Source organism: Pygocentrus nattereri, chromosome 12, assembly GCF_015220715.1.
Source record: "Pygocentrus nattereri isolate fPygNat1 chromosome 12, fPygNat1.pri, whole genome shotgun sequence".
NCBI classification, from domain to species: domain Eukaryota; kingdom Metazoa; phylum Chordata; class Actinopteri; order Characiformes; family Serrasalmidae; genus Pygocentrus; species Pygocentrus nattereri.
Window position 1 is genome coordinate 41,068,781 of NC_051222.1, and position 14,643 is coordinate 41,083,423.

Genomic DNA, 14,643 nt, shown 5'->3' on the forward strand with positions numbered 1-14,643 from the left:
TTGATTTTTCTGTATAATTATAAACAAGTGAAACAAATATTAAGTGTTTTAAAGTGAAACTGTATAGTGAGTTAAATTAGAGTGCAGTGCATTAGAAGTGTGTGAGGGTTATTTGGGCTGATGGTTATCATAGTGTGTGCAGTGTGATGGTCAGAAGTCCTACACACAGAGAGATGAGCCACAGTCCTGAACCATGATGGACAACAGCTGAACCTGAAACAGATACACACTGTCAGTTACAGGACTCCAAGCATTCAATAAGCATTTCACTTCTGCTCAATGTAAAAAAAAATGTCATTTTAACTTTAAATTCAGTGCCTTAAAAATTTTGAGTTAACAGAATTTGAATGGTAAGTTTCACTGAACAGGAATCTGTGTTTTAGTATGCCAATATACATTATATTATAAATTATACATTAAATACTTATATATAGAATATGAGTATATAAGAATTTTAGACCGTATATAAAGTAAAAGGCATAAAATGTAGGACAGCATGGACAGTTACTTTAAGTTAAAACCCATTTTCTTAGTGTGTAATAATAAAATGTGTTGGTGTTACAGTTTAATCTGATGTTATGCTACATTACAAAACACAGCGGCATGTAACCGTGTTTTCTCGTGATGTGAATTACATTTTTAGCTAAAACTATATATTTAAATTATTTCCTTCTGTTGTAGTATAAATACTGAAGCTGAATCATGAACTACACTCATTAAAAAGAATGAACTTCTAAAGGTACTTTAGTTAAGACAGCAGTTCTATGTAGAACCACATACTCTCAAAGAACCTGCATGATTAAATTGTTCACAGCATGATGAAATGGTTCTTCAGACTGACAAAGAATGTGATATCTACAGTTCTGTATGTGGTCTCTTTGGAAAAGGTTTTATTGGGAAAGCACCAAAAAGGGTTGTTCTATTGTTATGATGTCAAGCATGTAACAGTAGCAGAATCCTTTGTGGTGCAACATAGAACCATAAACAACTTATTCTCCATCAATCTGATGAATGATTACACCACGTAGAGAACCATTTATTTATGCAAATGGTTCTACATCAATTTCAGAATGAAAGCCATTAAAGAAAAATGATGAGCCAAACTGAAATGCAATGCTGCAAGAAGTTGAAAACTTCTTACTGTAGATGCCAAGAAACAGGTTTTCAGCAAAGCAGTAATGCTACTAAATTATGGTGTCTGGTTTGTGCTATTAATCTTTTTGATATTAAATATATTTATGTTTATGTTTATGGTTTCATTTTTGTCTCTCTTTAAAAGTACAAAGCCAAAGACATTGTGTGTGTAAATGTAAAGTGGACATATACACAGGAGGCATCAAAACTGTCTAAATTCCTGTTTCCTCCTCACTGTAGCTCAGTGCTGGGTTCTTCTATGAATGACTGCTTTTGATAAACAGTGTCTTACCCGTTGTGTTGACGGTCTGGTTGGTCTGTGTGATGGTGATGCTAGTTAATACTGTTGTGAACGTAGTGGCGGGTGCAGCCGTAGAGCTGACGGGGTCCGCTTTGCCTCCTGAAAGTCCGAGTACAGCCAACTCAGAATTGTACTGCTGAGCCGCCCACATCCTGACCGTTGTGGTGTTCTCAAACAGTTTCAGGTCAGCCTTGTTCTGTCCCATCAGGCTGATAACTGTGTTTACATTCAGGGCCTGAAACACAAACATGAAAAAAATCACAGAGTTAGAGCTTTTCTGGAAATTTGATCATTCAATGTATAAAAATTGTATACATTTTTAATAGGTTTATAGTTTTTTTTTCTTAGTAAATAAAGAGCGACTATGTTACAGAAACTTTTTCTTTTTGATCTTAACTTCTCTGACAGATAAAAACAAGATTCTCACAAATTTGTATTACATAATCAAATCTGATCTTAATTTAGGAATTTTATCTGATCTTACAGCATCTTGTCTCCAGTTAGGAAACCTCCTTGACCTCCTTGATCAAAACCAATCATCATCAATATTGACAAATATTGGCCAAAACCAAACTAAAAGTGTGGCCATTTAAGTTCTGAATATTGTGAGCGCGCCCCCTGCTATTTATGGAAGCATCACTGCTCCCCAGTTTCAGTCTCCATTTCCTAAATGGAGAAAAGCCGCATGGTGAGGAAAGCTGCTAGCCTGGAGATTCACATTTTACAGTGGATGAAGCTGCGGAAATGCAAAAATTCCCACAGACACATCAAAATATTGCAGAAAGCTTCGCAGAAGAGTGAAAGCTGTTATAACTGCAAAGGTATGCAGCTCCATATTAATGCCCACAGATTTGGAATGGGATGTCCAACAAACTCATTTAGGTGCACACATTAATTTATTTTAGTGATTTTACCATAGAATTTTGCTGCACATTCAGAATAATTTGAGAAGTAATTGATGTTATGAATGTCCTGATACTTTTGGCAATTTAGTGCAGCTCCAGCAAACTGAGCAGATGAAGTCCAACACATCTTCAGAAAAAGTACAACATTATATGTCCAAGTGAGTTTAGCAGATTCTCTTGTTGGCAAGAACAGCTCTACCCTGCATTGTGGAACAGTATCAGTGGACTAAAGAAGCCAGGCCTGGTAGAGCCATTCTGTTCTAGTCAACTAGATGACTGTTTCATACCTTGATCACATCTGGGTTCAGATTCAAGAAGGTGGTGATGTCCATGCTGACGTTCAGAGCAGAAAGAGCAATTATGTCCTCCACAGGAGCTCCACCTAAACATACAGACAAAATAAATTAAATTTAGCAAGACTGAATTACATGAAATATGGACAGTAAACATTCTCAGACATCAACATCATTCCTGGGAAAACATGGCAGTGATTTTACCACAGAAACTCAAGCCAATATTAACTGGTAGTTACTTGCCATCTTTGCAATTGACATTTTTTTTAACTATTGAATTATTATGCAGTTACAAGCATAAACAGCCTGAAGCCATCTTGCTTCCTAGATGTTGATACTTATTACTTCCCAACGGAAGGTGGGCAGCGCAAGTTCAATAGAACTTCTGAATTGGTATTTCCTATGACGTGTGTTGGGCAAGTAAGGGGTTAATGCTGGGGAACGCATTGTATTCTGGGAGGTGGAATGAGTGAAGTGGTCGTCTAGCTGCTGTGGCGGGAGCGCCACGCTCTTTTTCTCTCTCTGCCTCGTTTACTTTATTTTAGCACGGCCACCAGTTGTTAGTTCTGTTTTGTTTTTATGCTCAAGTCAGCCACAATAAATGCCGGTACTGCATCGCACTCAGTTTCTACTCATCTTTCCCGCTGGAGCAAGCCAAAAGTTGGGTATTACCCCAGAACGGGTGGAAAGTAAAACTACAGCCCGCTCTGGCCCACGGAGCTGCGGTGAGGTAGCTCCCCTGGCTTCGCGACTACGGTCGGGAGGCGGTAACAGGCAAAAGGTAACACGTGTCTCAATATATACATTTTCTGGAGTCATTTCTTTATATGTTTTTGCTTCAACCCAATTAATAAAAGAACAGCCAGTTAAATTCTAAATAAATTCAATAACTGAAATTAACAATTGTGATAGGCCTAGTGCTACAGATGTGCTCTGGACTCAGTGAGCAGTATCAAGTGTGCTGCAATGCAGTGTGCAGTAGCCTTTAGAAGGCTGCAGTAGTCTGTAGACAGAGTGGAGTGGCCTTTAGACAGCTTCATTAGTCTGTAGACAGGGTGTAGCGGCCTTTAGACAGCTTCATTAGTCTATAGACAGTGTGTAGTGGCGTTTAGACAGCTTCATTAATCTATAGACTGTGTGTTGTGGCCTTTAGACAGTTACATTAGTCTATAGACAGTGTGAAGCGGCCTTTAGACAGCTTCATTAGTCTATAGACAGTGTGTAGTGGCCTTTAGACAGCTTCATTAGTCTATAGACAGTGTGTAGTGGCGTTTAGACAGCTTCATTAATCTATAGACTGTGTGTTGTGGCCTTTAGACAGTTACATTAGTCTATAGACAGTGTGTAGTGGCCTTCAGACAGCTTCATTAGTCTATAGACAGTGTGTAGTGGCCTTTAGACAGCTTCATTAATCTATAGACTGTGTGTTGTGGCCTTTAGACAGTTACATTAGTATACAGACAGTGTGTAGTGGCCTTTAGACAGCTACATTAGTCTATAGACAGTGTGTAGTGGCCTTTAGACAGCTACATTAGTCTATAGACAGTGTGTGGATGCCTTTAGACAGCTACATTAGTCTATAGACAGTGTGTGGATGCCTTTAGACAGCTACATTAGTCTATAGACAGTGTGTGGATGCCTTTAGACAGCTTCATTAGTATACAGACAGTGTGTAGTGGCCTTTAGACAGCTACATTAGTCTATAGACAGTGTGTGGATGCCTTTAGACAGTTACATTAGTATACAGACAGTGTGTAGTGGCCTTTAGACAGCTACATTAGTCTATAGACAGTGTGTGGATGCCTTTAGACAGCTACATTAGTCTATAGACAGTGTGTGGATGCCTTTAGACAGCTTCATTAGTCTATAGACAGTGTGTAGTGGCCTTTAGACAGCTACATTAGTCTATAGACAGTGTGTAGTGGCCTTTAGACAGTTACATTAGTCTATAGATAGTGTGTAGATGCCATTAGACAGCTACATTAGTCTGTAGACCGTATGTAGTGGCATTTAGACAGTTACATTAGTCTGTAGAGAGTGTGTAGTGGCATTTAGACAGCAAAATTAGTCTATAGACAGTGTGTAGATGCCTTTAGACAACTACATTAGTCTATACACACTGTGTAGTAGCCTTTAGAAGGCTGCAGTAGTCTTTAGACGATGTGCAGGACCTTTATGTAATAATATGTAAATGTCAAAACTCCTGATGTAATAACACTACGGTATGATATTTCCTTGAACTCTGAAAGCTGCACATGCCTACTTACTATTGCTAAGCAGAAATTAGATATTCTGCATTTATGGAAGTGGTTTAGTGAGGTGGGCTTTATTCATGAAAATGCATAATTTTCTGTCTTTGCATTATGGAAAATCTGTTTTTTACTTGACAACATTTTGCAGAGATTAAAGACTAAGATGAAATGAGAACTTGTTCATAGCATTTTTGTGGATGTTACCCAGGTAAGAGCTGATGAGTTGGTAGAACACTGTTGGGTCGCTGCGTTGAGTGCTGAACGAGGAGTTGGCGATGCTGTACAGAGCTGATTTCTGATCAATGGAACATGAGGATACATTCACAGGGTTCACTGACCTGCAGAAAGGAAGAAAGAAAACAACTCAGGAGTTTTTACGAGAGATTTAAACATAAAACACTAGTTAATCTACACCTTTTGTTGTTATCTGTAAGACACAAACAGCTACAGATGAGAAAGCACTAAAATATGCAGTTCAATGAAACCAAACAACAAATCCATAAAATTCTTCCATTCACTTCTCCCAGAACAGGTGGGTCAATGGGTATGAATGTTATTCCTTCAAATTTACTACTTCCAGTAGATTTAACTGGACTGCCAGTTCCTACAGAAGCTCTACACCAGGCATGTGAAGATAGCGAGACACTGTACTGTAGTTAAAGGGTGGGTACTGCTTGAATATCTTACTCAGTTAAAAGTGTGGAGCCAAAAATATCATTGAGTAAAAGTCAGATAGCATCTACATTTTAAACATACTCAAGTACATAAAATTAAAAATAACAAAAGTAAATGTAATGCATACTGTCTACTGAAAAGTGTACTTACTTCAGGCTTTGAGCAGTGATGGATTTGAGGACACTGGAATCCAAAGAACAGAGGTTGGAGCCGATTGCGTTTATCTCAGCAGTTCCCAGAGTGTTAACAGCCACGCTCAGATACTTCATGATGATCGCTTTACTCTACAACACACAAACACAATATTCAAGCTTCACACAAACTCATATGACAAAACCGGGTGACTGAGAAACAGACTTCTCAAAAGCGCCCCCTAGAAGCCCTTACTGCAGCCTTTGATGAGGACTAGATCACTGCAGACTCGCAAGTTTCAAAACTACTTCAGATATAGACTGTATTTCCAAAAGTATTCACTTGTCTGGCTTCACATGCATATGAACTTGAGTGGCATCCCATTCTTAATCCATAAGGTTTAATATTTGCGACTATAACAGCTTCAACCCTTCTGGGAAGGCTTTCCACAAGGTTAGGAGTGTGTTTATGGGAATTTTTGACCGTTCTTCCAGAAGCTCATTTGTGAGGTCAGACACTGATGTTGGACGAGAAGGCCTGGCTCACAGTCTCCGCTCTAATTCATCCCAAAGGTGTTCTATGGGGTTGAGGTCAGGACTCTGTGCAGGCCAGTCAAGTTCTTCCACACAAAACTGGCTCATCCATGACTTTGTGGACCTGCTTTGTGCACTGGTGTGCAGTCATGTTGGAACAGGAAGGGACCGTCCCCAAACTGTTCCCACAAATTTGGGAGCATGAAATTGTCCAGAATCTCTTGGTGCTGAAGCTTTAAGATTTCCTTTCACTGGAACTAAGGGGCCGAGCCCAACTCCTGAAAAAAAAAACCCACACCATGATCCATGAACCGCCAAACCCAGACTCATCCATCGGATTTCCAGACAGTGAAGCGTGATTGGTCACTCCAGAGAACAAGTCTCCACTGCTCTAGAGTCCAGTGGCGGCACTTTACACCACTGCATTCCACGCTTTGCATTGCGCTTGGTGATGTAAAGCTTGGATGCAGCTGCTCGGCCATGTAAACCCATTCCATGAAGCTCTCTACGCTGTTCTTGAGCTGATCTGAAGGCCACATGAAGTTTGGAGGTCTGTAGTGATTGACTCTGCAGAAAGTCGGTGACCTCTGCGCACTATGCCCCTCAGCATCCGCTGACCCCGCTCTGTCATTTTACGTGACCGACCACTTCGTGGCTGAGTTGCTGTCGTTCCCAATCGCTTCCACTTTGTTATAATCCCACTGACAGTTGACTGTGGAATATTTAGTAGTGAGGAAATTTCACGACTGGACTTGCTGCACAGGTGGCGTCCGATCACGGTACCACGCTGGAATTCACTGAGCTCCTGAGAGCGACCCATTCTTTCACTAATGTCTGTAGAAGCAGTCTGCAGGCCTAGGGGCTCGGCTTTATACACCTGTGGCCATGGAAGTGACTGGAACACCTGAATTCTATGTTATGGATGGGTGACTGAATACTTTTGGCAACATAGTGTATGTGACCAATCAGAGCAGAGTGGACACTAGAATTTACAGATTTCAGATATTCAGATGTATTACAATTTTAATCTACATTGATCTGTTGTAGATAAATTAACACCTTTTAAAAAACGAATATGACCGCTACGATAATTTTGCCAGAATTTTACCCTCAAAATCTCTTGCCATCTATTTGGGCATATTGCATATTGTAGGTATCATGTCCGTGGATGGCCTGATTGGGATGATATTTGGGACAGGGCTATAGACTTGCTGAGCTGGTTTGTCCATGTTACAAGCTCTACCTAGTGGATGCCTGTGAATTCATAACCAGCAGTGACCATCAGCTGGTTCCTGTAGTAAAGTTCTAGCCACAACTAAAATCCATTACATCCCACAAACAGGCACACATAGACATGCTACCTGGTCTGAGGTCCAGTCTCCATTAATCACATTCATCAGAGAGGACAGTGTGTCAGTTGTGGTGATGTTCCACTTGCTGATGTCACTAACAGTGGCCACACGAGACATAGCATTCAGAATCTGCACCACACTGTCAGAAAGGCCTGATGGGAACAACTGCAACAACACACAAACACAAACCATCAAAAAATTCTCATAACCACATGATCCAAAATGCTGTAAGAGGAACACATGCATGCTGCATCACAGTAGGTCATAAACAGAAATTCTCATCATCCATTTCAGACGGTCTGAAGAAATGCTGACCTGGTTTAATTTGCTCAGAATGATTGTCAGGAAGCTGGAGTCTATGACTTTCTCAGTGATGGCTGCTATGTTGTCCTTCAGGAATGTGTTGTCCAAACATGCATCAAACTGGGTGGAGTCGTAGCCAAGAGGGAATGAGGGATCTGCAATTGTTGCCTCTGTGATGTTGCCTGTTGTGCATGCTGTCAGGCACAAAGAGAAAATAGAAATTTGATCAAGGAACCAGGAGTTTGTCACATAATAGCCACTTAAAGTGGGCAATGTGGCGTCCCACAAAGCTCCATTTAAGGCCCTTTCAAACACCATAATCACTTTTTCTCAGAGTTGGTGAAGCAGATACACATGAAAGGGGAGATCATGTTAAAGACATAAAAGCCTGGATGACCAGGAACTTCCTTCTGATAAATAGTAATGGAACACTAATACTGCAAATTTGAAGGCCGTAGCGCCTCGCCACGCCACTCCATACAGGGAGGCAAAACTGACTCCATTCAAACTGAATGTATGGGACACATTCCAAACCTTTTTGCCACAATAATGTGAAAGTAACTTCAGTCCAATAGATGTGTCCCATCTTTAAAACTACTGAACTCTTTTTTCATGTGGTAAAGCTTTAAGAATCTATGGGATCAGTTTATGCTCTCATAGTGGCTAGATTAGCCTAATGTAAGGTGTTATTCGCTCTACTTGCTCTACTGTCTCTCTAAATGTGCTGTGCCTCGAAAATTGAGAGTTTACATCCAAGGAACTTAACAAAAACCAGCAAAGACATTTGGCAGACCTGCACATGGAAAAGTGACATGAGGAATTGTGAGATCAATCCACAGTTTGGATGGACTCCTTTTGTGTGAAAGCAAACTTGCGACAATGAGTCCCTCCCAAAATTGGTGCTTTGTGCAGGCGAAGGTATTCAGGACCAGCTCACAAACATCTTATATTGGCTCTAACTAGTTTGGAATGCAGCAGCCAGAGTGCTAACCAGGAAAAGAGCATATTGCTCTGCTTTCACTCATCTCACACTGGCTTCCTATTAAGCTCCACGTTGACTACAAGGTCTTGCTTATGATATTATACGCAATCTCAATGGCTGATCAGTTAAAATGTCACCACATTTTTGTGATGGAATTAAAAAGTCTTCTGCAAATTAAATATTATTAATAATTATTATTTCTTTATCATTATTATTACTACTGACACAACTGACACAGTCACAGCACATATATACTTCTGTTAAATTACTTCTGAAAACCTTAAAATCTCCCAGGTGCTCCTCGAGGAAAAGGTTTTGGATTTTGGTGCTAGTGAGCACCAGAAAAGGGGACCCAGTAGATCTTTTATTTATAATTACTACACTTGTGAAGATACATAAGCAACAGAGGACACAATCAAATCCTATAGTCCCTCTGTGATAAATATGTAATGTGGTTGTACCTGCTCTTGTGAGCGCTCTGGCTTTGGTGTTAATGCTTTTTGCTGTAAAACTGTTGGCTGCTGTAAACAATGTCCTGAGTTTCCATTTCTGGACTTTCTGTTTCCTCAGGGATGGAAAGAATGACCTCAGGAAGGTTGTTGTTGTCGTCTTCAGGAGACACACAGGAAAAACATTTACATGGCACACCCAACCATCAGATCAACACAGATAAAAAAGCAGATTACACAGGAGAATAAGTGAATGAAGTGAAAAAGACAAACATCACCAATGGAACTGCTTTACGTACAGAGCTAAATTTGCCCCAGAAGCTTTGGTCGAGGTAGAGGGGCAAGATGCCCAGCTGGTCCAGAGTCTGCTGTGTCCATTTTGAGGGATTACTGAAGACAAACAATGTGTATGAAACTTTATATTCACATACACATGAGTACAAGTACACAATGATGAAAACCTAAATGATTATCCAGTGACTATTAGTACTGGACATTCTCTGGACATTTAACAAACCTCTACACTGACCAATCAAGTCCAACTGTAATAAAGGCCAGTCTCTTTGAATTCTGATCTCCTCTGAATCCAAAAAGTCACCCCAATAAAACACATAATAGCCCAGCACTTTGTTTAGGTAAATGATTTTGATATTATCGATGTTGAAAAAGAACATACATGCACCCATGTTTGCGTTTTAGGGTGCTTCTATGTTTCATAAAAATATAAAATGGAATCCTGTCTATAACTGTCTAAACTATAGAATGGACTTCTAGAGCAACTATCTAGATTCCGTAAATTCTTTGGGAGTCTTTGTGTCCTAATGATGGGCTAATGTTTACAGTTTATCTGTGCCATTGTCTGCCACTTTGTTTTACGTGGGTCTGTTTTTGTTGCAGAGGTCAACTACCCTTACATATCGTGGTCTGTGGTCATAATGGTCTGTGGTCAGCCAGTCTGCACATCAATCACATTGTCTCTCCCTGTTCAAATAAGTAATACTTAGGAACCGATTATATCTTTGCTGCTTATTTATTTATTAGTTTTAATGCTGATTAGAAAATTAGCACAAAATGTTGTTCACCTTCATAAAAGTGAACACAAAACATTTTGAAGCTTCTTCTACAGCTGTTCACCATAAGCACATAAGCTAATGTCTTTCTTACCCATAAGAAGTGTTGCCAGAGAAGAGCAGTGTCTGTATTGCGGTGACCTGAGAGACAGAAAGATCTCCACAGTTCTTCAGTTTCTCCAGGATGAGTGGGTCAGAGTTCTGGATGTAGGTGGGGTCCAGTGTGCAGGCCATATTACCCAGAATCTCCACCTGAGTCCTGTTCAGACTCACACCAGATATACCCTACAAGAGCACAGATGATGTGTGAGTGTGACAACGTCCATGTAGAAGTGGATCACCTGCCAGTCATATGTACTTTTGAAAAGGACAGTCACATTATGGGTGCGCTAGAGTGGAATTATGTGCATTGTGCTGAACATTTAATTGGCACTGTGTTGCAGCATGGGGGGAGGTGTGGTGGAACCAAATGCAGCCAGAATTTTTATCTTTACAGTCATTTTGTGACACTGGGGCATCAGCCCATACCAGATTCGAAGTGTCTGCCTACGTATTGGCAGACCAACAGTTTACCACGTCTTCGCTGGCTCAAGAAGGGAAAAGCTTTCTTGTTGTTTCTGATAAAAACAGAGCTCTGTGAATTAGACCACAGATCTAAGCTGGGCTCCTGATGGTCCATCTCAGCTTTCTTCTCAGATCTGTTGGCTCCTGACTGAATTTCTTGTTTCTTCTTCCTTTTCTTTTCTTGCCTTTTTCTCAAATACAAACCTTTTTCTACTGTAATGTTCGGCCCTTTAGGAAGGCATGACAGAGAACTTTTGCTGCTGTGGGCATTTAAGCTGAGCCCAGCAGGTGTGACTGCTCAGTGATATTTAGTCCTGGGCATTCTGGGACTTGAAGTTCCTTGACCCAGATCCACCAGCTCTTCTACTGCACTGCCTTGGCCTCCTACCTGCGACCACCAGCACAGGCTAACCCCTGACATGGTGCTCTTCTACCATTCCATAATCTCAAACACATGGGTGGTCTATTTTTGCTTCAAGGCCCTGTAGAGACCCTTCTGAAATGTAATAGAAAGCAAAGCCTAGAAACGAGACTCTTACTGACATTTTCGGTTGGATGCCTTTCTAGGAGTGTCCAAAGACCAAAGTCAGACAGTCACTTCTCCCCGCAGTTAAGACGCTTATGATCTGGTTAAAGCTGATTTAGGACCAAAGGAAAATAAGCTTTGTGGAAAGCAGACACATCTGTGTTTCTATGCCAGAGGACACTTATTGCTGTCAGACTCTATTCAGTTGTACTGGTTCAGCTGTGATGTCATAAACCACAAAGCTCAGCCGGCCTGTGTGTGTAACAGAAATGGACGAAGTACAATGAGTTGTTATCCTTTTAACTGTCACCCCATGAAACAGCATCCCTGAAGTAAAAGGGGGTGCTGTTCCCATACACTTTGCTCTACAGTCATGATCTGACAATAAGCATAACCGGCCCCTCTTTAGTCTTTCACTACCAGTAACCATGCAACAGACACTTTCTTGCTTTTGTGTCCATTTCTGCATAGGTACTGTGTGGCCACAGGTGAGCGGTTTACCAGGCAGTCCTTTGCTTTCGTGAACAAGGCAGACTGTCTGTTGAGGACGCTGGAGAGAACCGAGAAATCCGCTCCACCCAGAGCTTTGAAATACGACCCGCAGTTCACCTTCGTCAGTGTCTGAAGGCTACAACACACACAAAGACATGAATCAGCTAATTAAGCAAATTACAATGAAATCATTTTTTCAGATTTTTAGATAAATTGCATCTGTATCATCTCGTAAACTGCAATCTCAAGAATATAGAAACTGGACAGATGTTTGTTTATTTCGGCGTGTTTAGTCAGTTCTCTTCCACTCGTGGATAACTGCACTGTCTAAAAGTTTACAGAAACTTTAACAAAGGCTTAGCTCCACCCCTCTCTGGACAATTTAGTCATGCCATATATTAATTTCTAAACTTGTTCTGAGGGACGTTACAGACGATACACTGCTCATGTGAATTTATGCTGGTCTATAAACTACAGAATTACCTGAAATTGTTTATAATAATAGTAAACTGTGTTTTCTTGATTTAACAATAAAACACTAATAATCAGTTCTATTTTTAATTTATTTCATTTCTCTGGAATGAAACATGTTTTTTTTATCAAATGCTAGATTTTTTTAACATCTCAAATCTAAATAAACAATGGGCAATGATAGTCATATCTGTTGTTTTAAAGTAAAATATTCTTTATGGTGTTAGGCCACAAATAGATAATAATAATAATAATAATAACAATGTTTTTTTATATAGAGCACTTTTCACTCCGGCAGCTCACTGTGCTTAACACACAGCGCAAAGTGCCTTATAGAGAGGTGATCATATAAAAAGAAATATTGAATTCATTCAGAGCCGTCAGCCAACAACATTCATGAACACTAGTGAACATACACACTAGGCGCAGTAAGCATACTTGCACACTAGTGAACACACACATTAGGGGCAGTGAGTACATGTGCCCAGGGTGGTGGGCAGCCCTATCTGCAGCACCCAGGGAGCAGCTGGTTAGGCTCTTGCTCAAGGGCACCTCAGTCACAGACTGTAAGGCAAAGGGATCAAGCCAGTGACCTTCTGGACCTCACCCCTCGACTGCCCCCAAAGAGACGTACTATTTTACTTTGAAGAATAATTTAGAAACATAATAACAGCCCCTCCAAATAAAGAGTGCACTAATAGTTAATAATGTGTTGACTACAATCTTCACCACAGCTTCAACGTTTGACTACTTTTGGTTTGTATTTAAATTTACAATTTCTTATTAGGAAGCAGGTGAAATGTTACTTGTGAATCTGTTACCCACTTGTAGTACAGAAGCATGTCAGCAGGAAGGTCAGTGAAGGTCAGATTTGATCCATCTTTCACGTAGTTGTACATACAGGTCAGCTGCAAAAGAGAATACTCTGCATTAGATGACGTCACCACTGACCACTGAACACTGTGTACCACTGGTGCATAACATTTATCTTGAAAATAATAACATATCTCCATGTTGCATCTAAACTGCTCTAAATCCAAACAGACTTAATGTAATTTCTTTATAATGAAACTTGGTCCAAACTTTAATTATACACTTCTATAATCTGACAACAGTGTAGCCACTTTGCAAGTCCCTGTAGTTACTGAATAATAAGCCTTTTGTAATAAGCCTGGGATTTTAAGGGGTTCAGCACAGATAATCTACTTGATATATTCTCAGATAAATATATTTTTATGTCATTTATTACAGTAACAATAAATGTCATCACACTGCCTTCCTACAGCCGAGTATGGCGCAGGCTTTGGTATGTGAGTGGCTGAAAACCTTGATGATATAGAATTAGATCTTCAGGATAAGCACTGTGTTTTACTTGCTGTGGTAATTCCTGAATGACCCGCTAATATGACCTGATTGAGTAATGCTGTATGTACCTGAGGCTCTTTCAGGACGACCTTGTTCCTGCCAGCACGTGCTCTGCAGGCTCTCACCAGCTGTGTGACTTTTGAGCGTGGTAGATTCTGAACTGCACTGCAGGTGAATCCCTGCAGTATTGATTCAGACAGCCTGCAGGGGGAGACACATGCACATTTTAACACCTACCAACCTGTATGTCTTAGTACTGAAAATGGCATGTAAACATCCAGTGTGGTTGGATAATGGAAGGATTAAATGTATTTTCTGCTTGGCTTGCGTTAACTCACTCTTCTGTGTTGTCACTGGCGCTGGCCACTGAGCTGAACAACACCACCGCCTAGTAAAAAGAAAACAGAGAGAAAAACATTTAAATGTTTGAAAGATTAAAAGACTTTTTTAATTGTATGTGAACCTACTTACATCAACACTACAAAGATGCATCACAAATATGTTCTGTTACCTGTTCTGGTCTCCAGCTCTTCTTGTTAATGAGTGTAATATTAACAGAGGTGGGAGACGACAGCAGCACTGGTGGGATAAACCCTGCCAAAGCATCTGGGACATTCTCCACCACTTTAGTCTGATCTATAGTGACAATCTGGAAGAGAAGGCGGGAAAAGAACTGAATAAATTTCAGGAAAAGTGGTCAGAGTGCCCTCTAGGCTTGAGCCTTGATGATCGCCACTTCTCATCTATCACAATTATCAATCACGTTGCACAATGTAAGTGTCTGAAAACAAGTCATTTGTGGATTTAAGTTTCATGAGTAAGAGCTACCAAACCATACTCAGAA

General features: G+C 40.4%; 1 protein-coding gene across 1 annotated transcript in view; it reads right to left on the reverse strand.

Moving 5' to 3' along the window:
* Positions 1-14,643, reverse strand: part of LOC108414847 — a 25,468-nt gene continuing 10,825 nt past the window's right edge. Inside the window, exons 16-30 of the mRNA XM_037543399.1 lie at positions 14,311-14,448; positions 14,138-14,187; positions 13,868-14,000; positions 13,260-13,342; positions 11,973-12,099; positions 10,476-10,666; positions 9,611-9,701; positions 9,324-9,471; positions 7,893-8,074; positions 7,587-7,742; positions 5,711-5,844; positions 5,090-5,223; positions 2,628-2,722; positions 1,427-1,670; positions 1-213 (exon numbers count right to left, since the gene is read on the reverse strand). Coding sequence (XP_037399296.1) covers positions 128-213; positions 1,427-1,670; positions 2,628-2,722; positions 5,090-5,223; positions 5,711-5,844; positions 7,587-7,742; positions 7,893-8,074; positions 9,324-9,471; positions 9,611-9,701; positions 10,476-10,666; positions 11,973-12,099; positions 13,260-13,342; positions 13,868-14,000; positions 14,138-14,187; positions 14,311-14,448 — 1,992 coding nt within the window. The 3' untranslated portion in view covers positions 1-127. The remainder of the gene's footprint in view (positions 214-1,426; positions 1,671-2,627; positions 2,723-5,089; positions 5,224-5,710; positions 5,845-7,586; positions 7,743-7,892; positions 8,075-9,323; positions 9,472-9,610; positions 9,702-10,475; positions 10,667-11,972; positions 12,100-13,259; positions 13,343-13,867; positions 14,001-14,137; positions 14,188-14,310; positions 14,449-14,643) is intronic.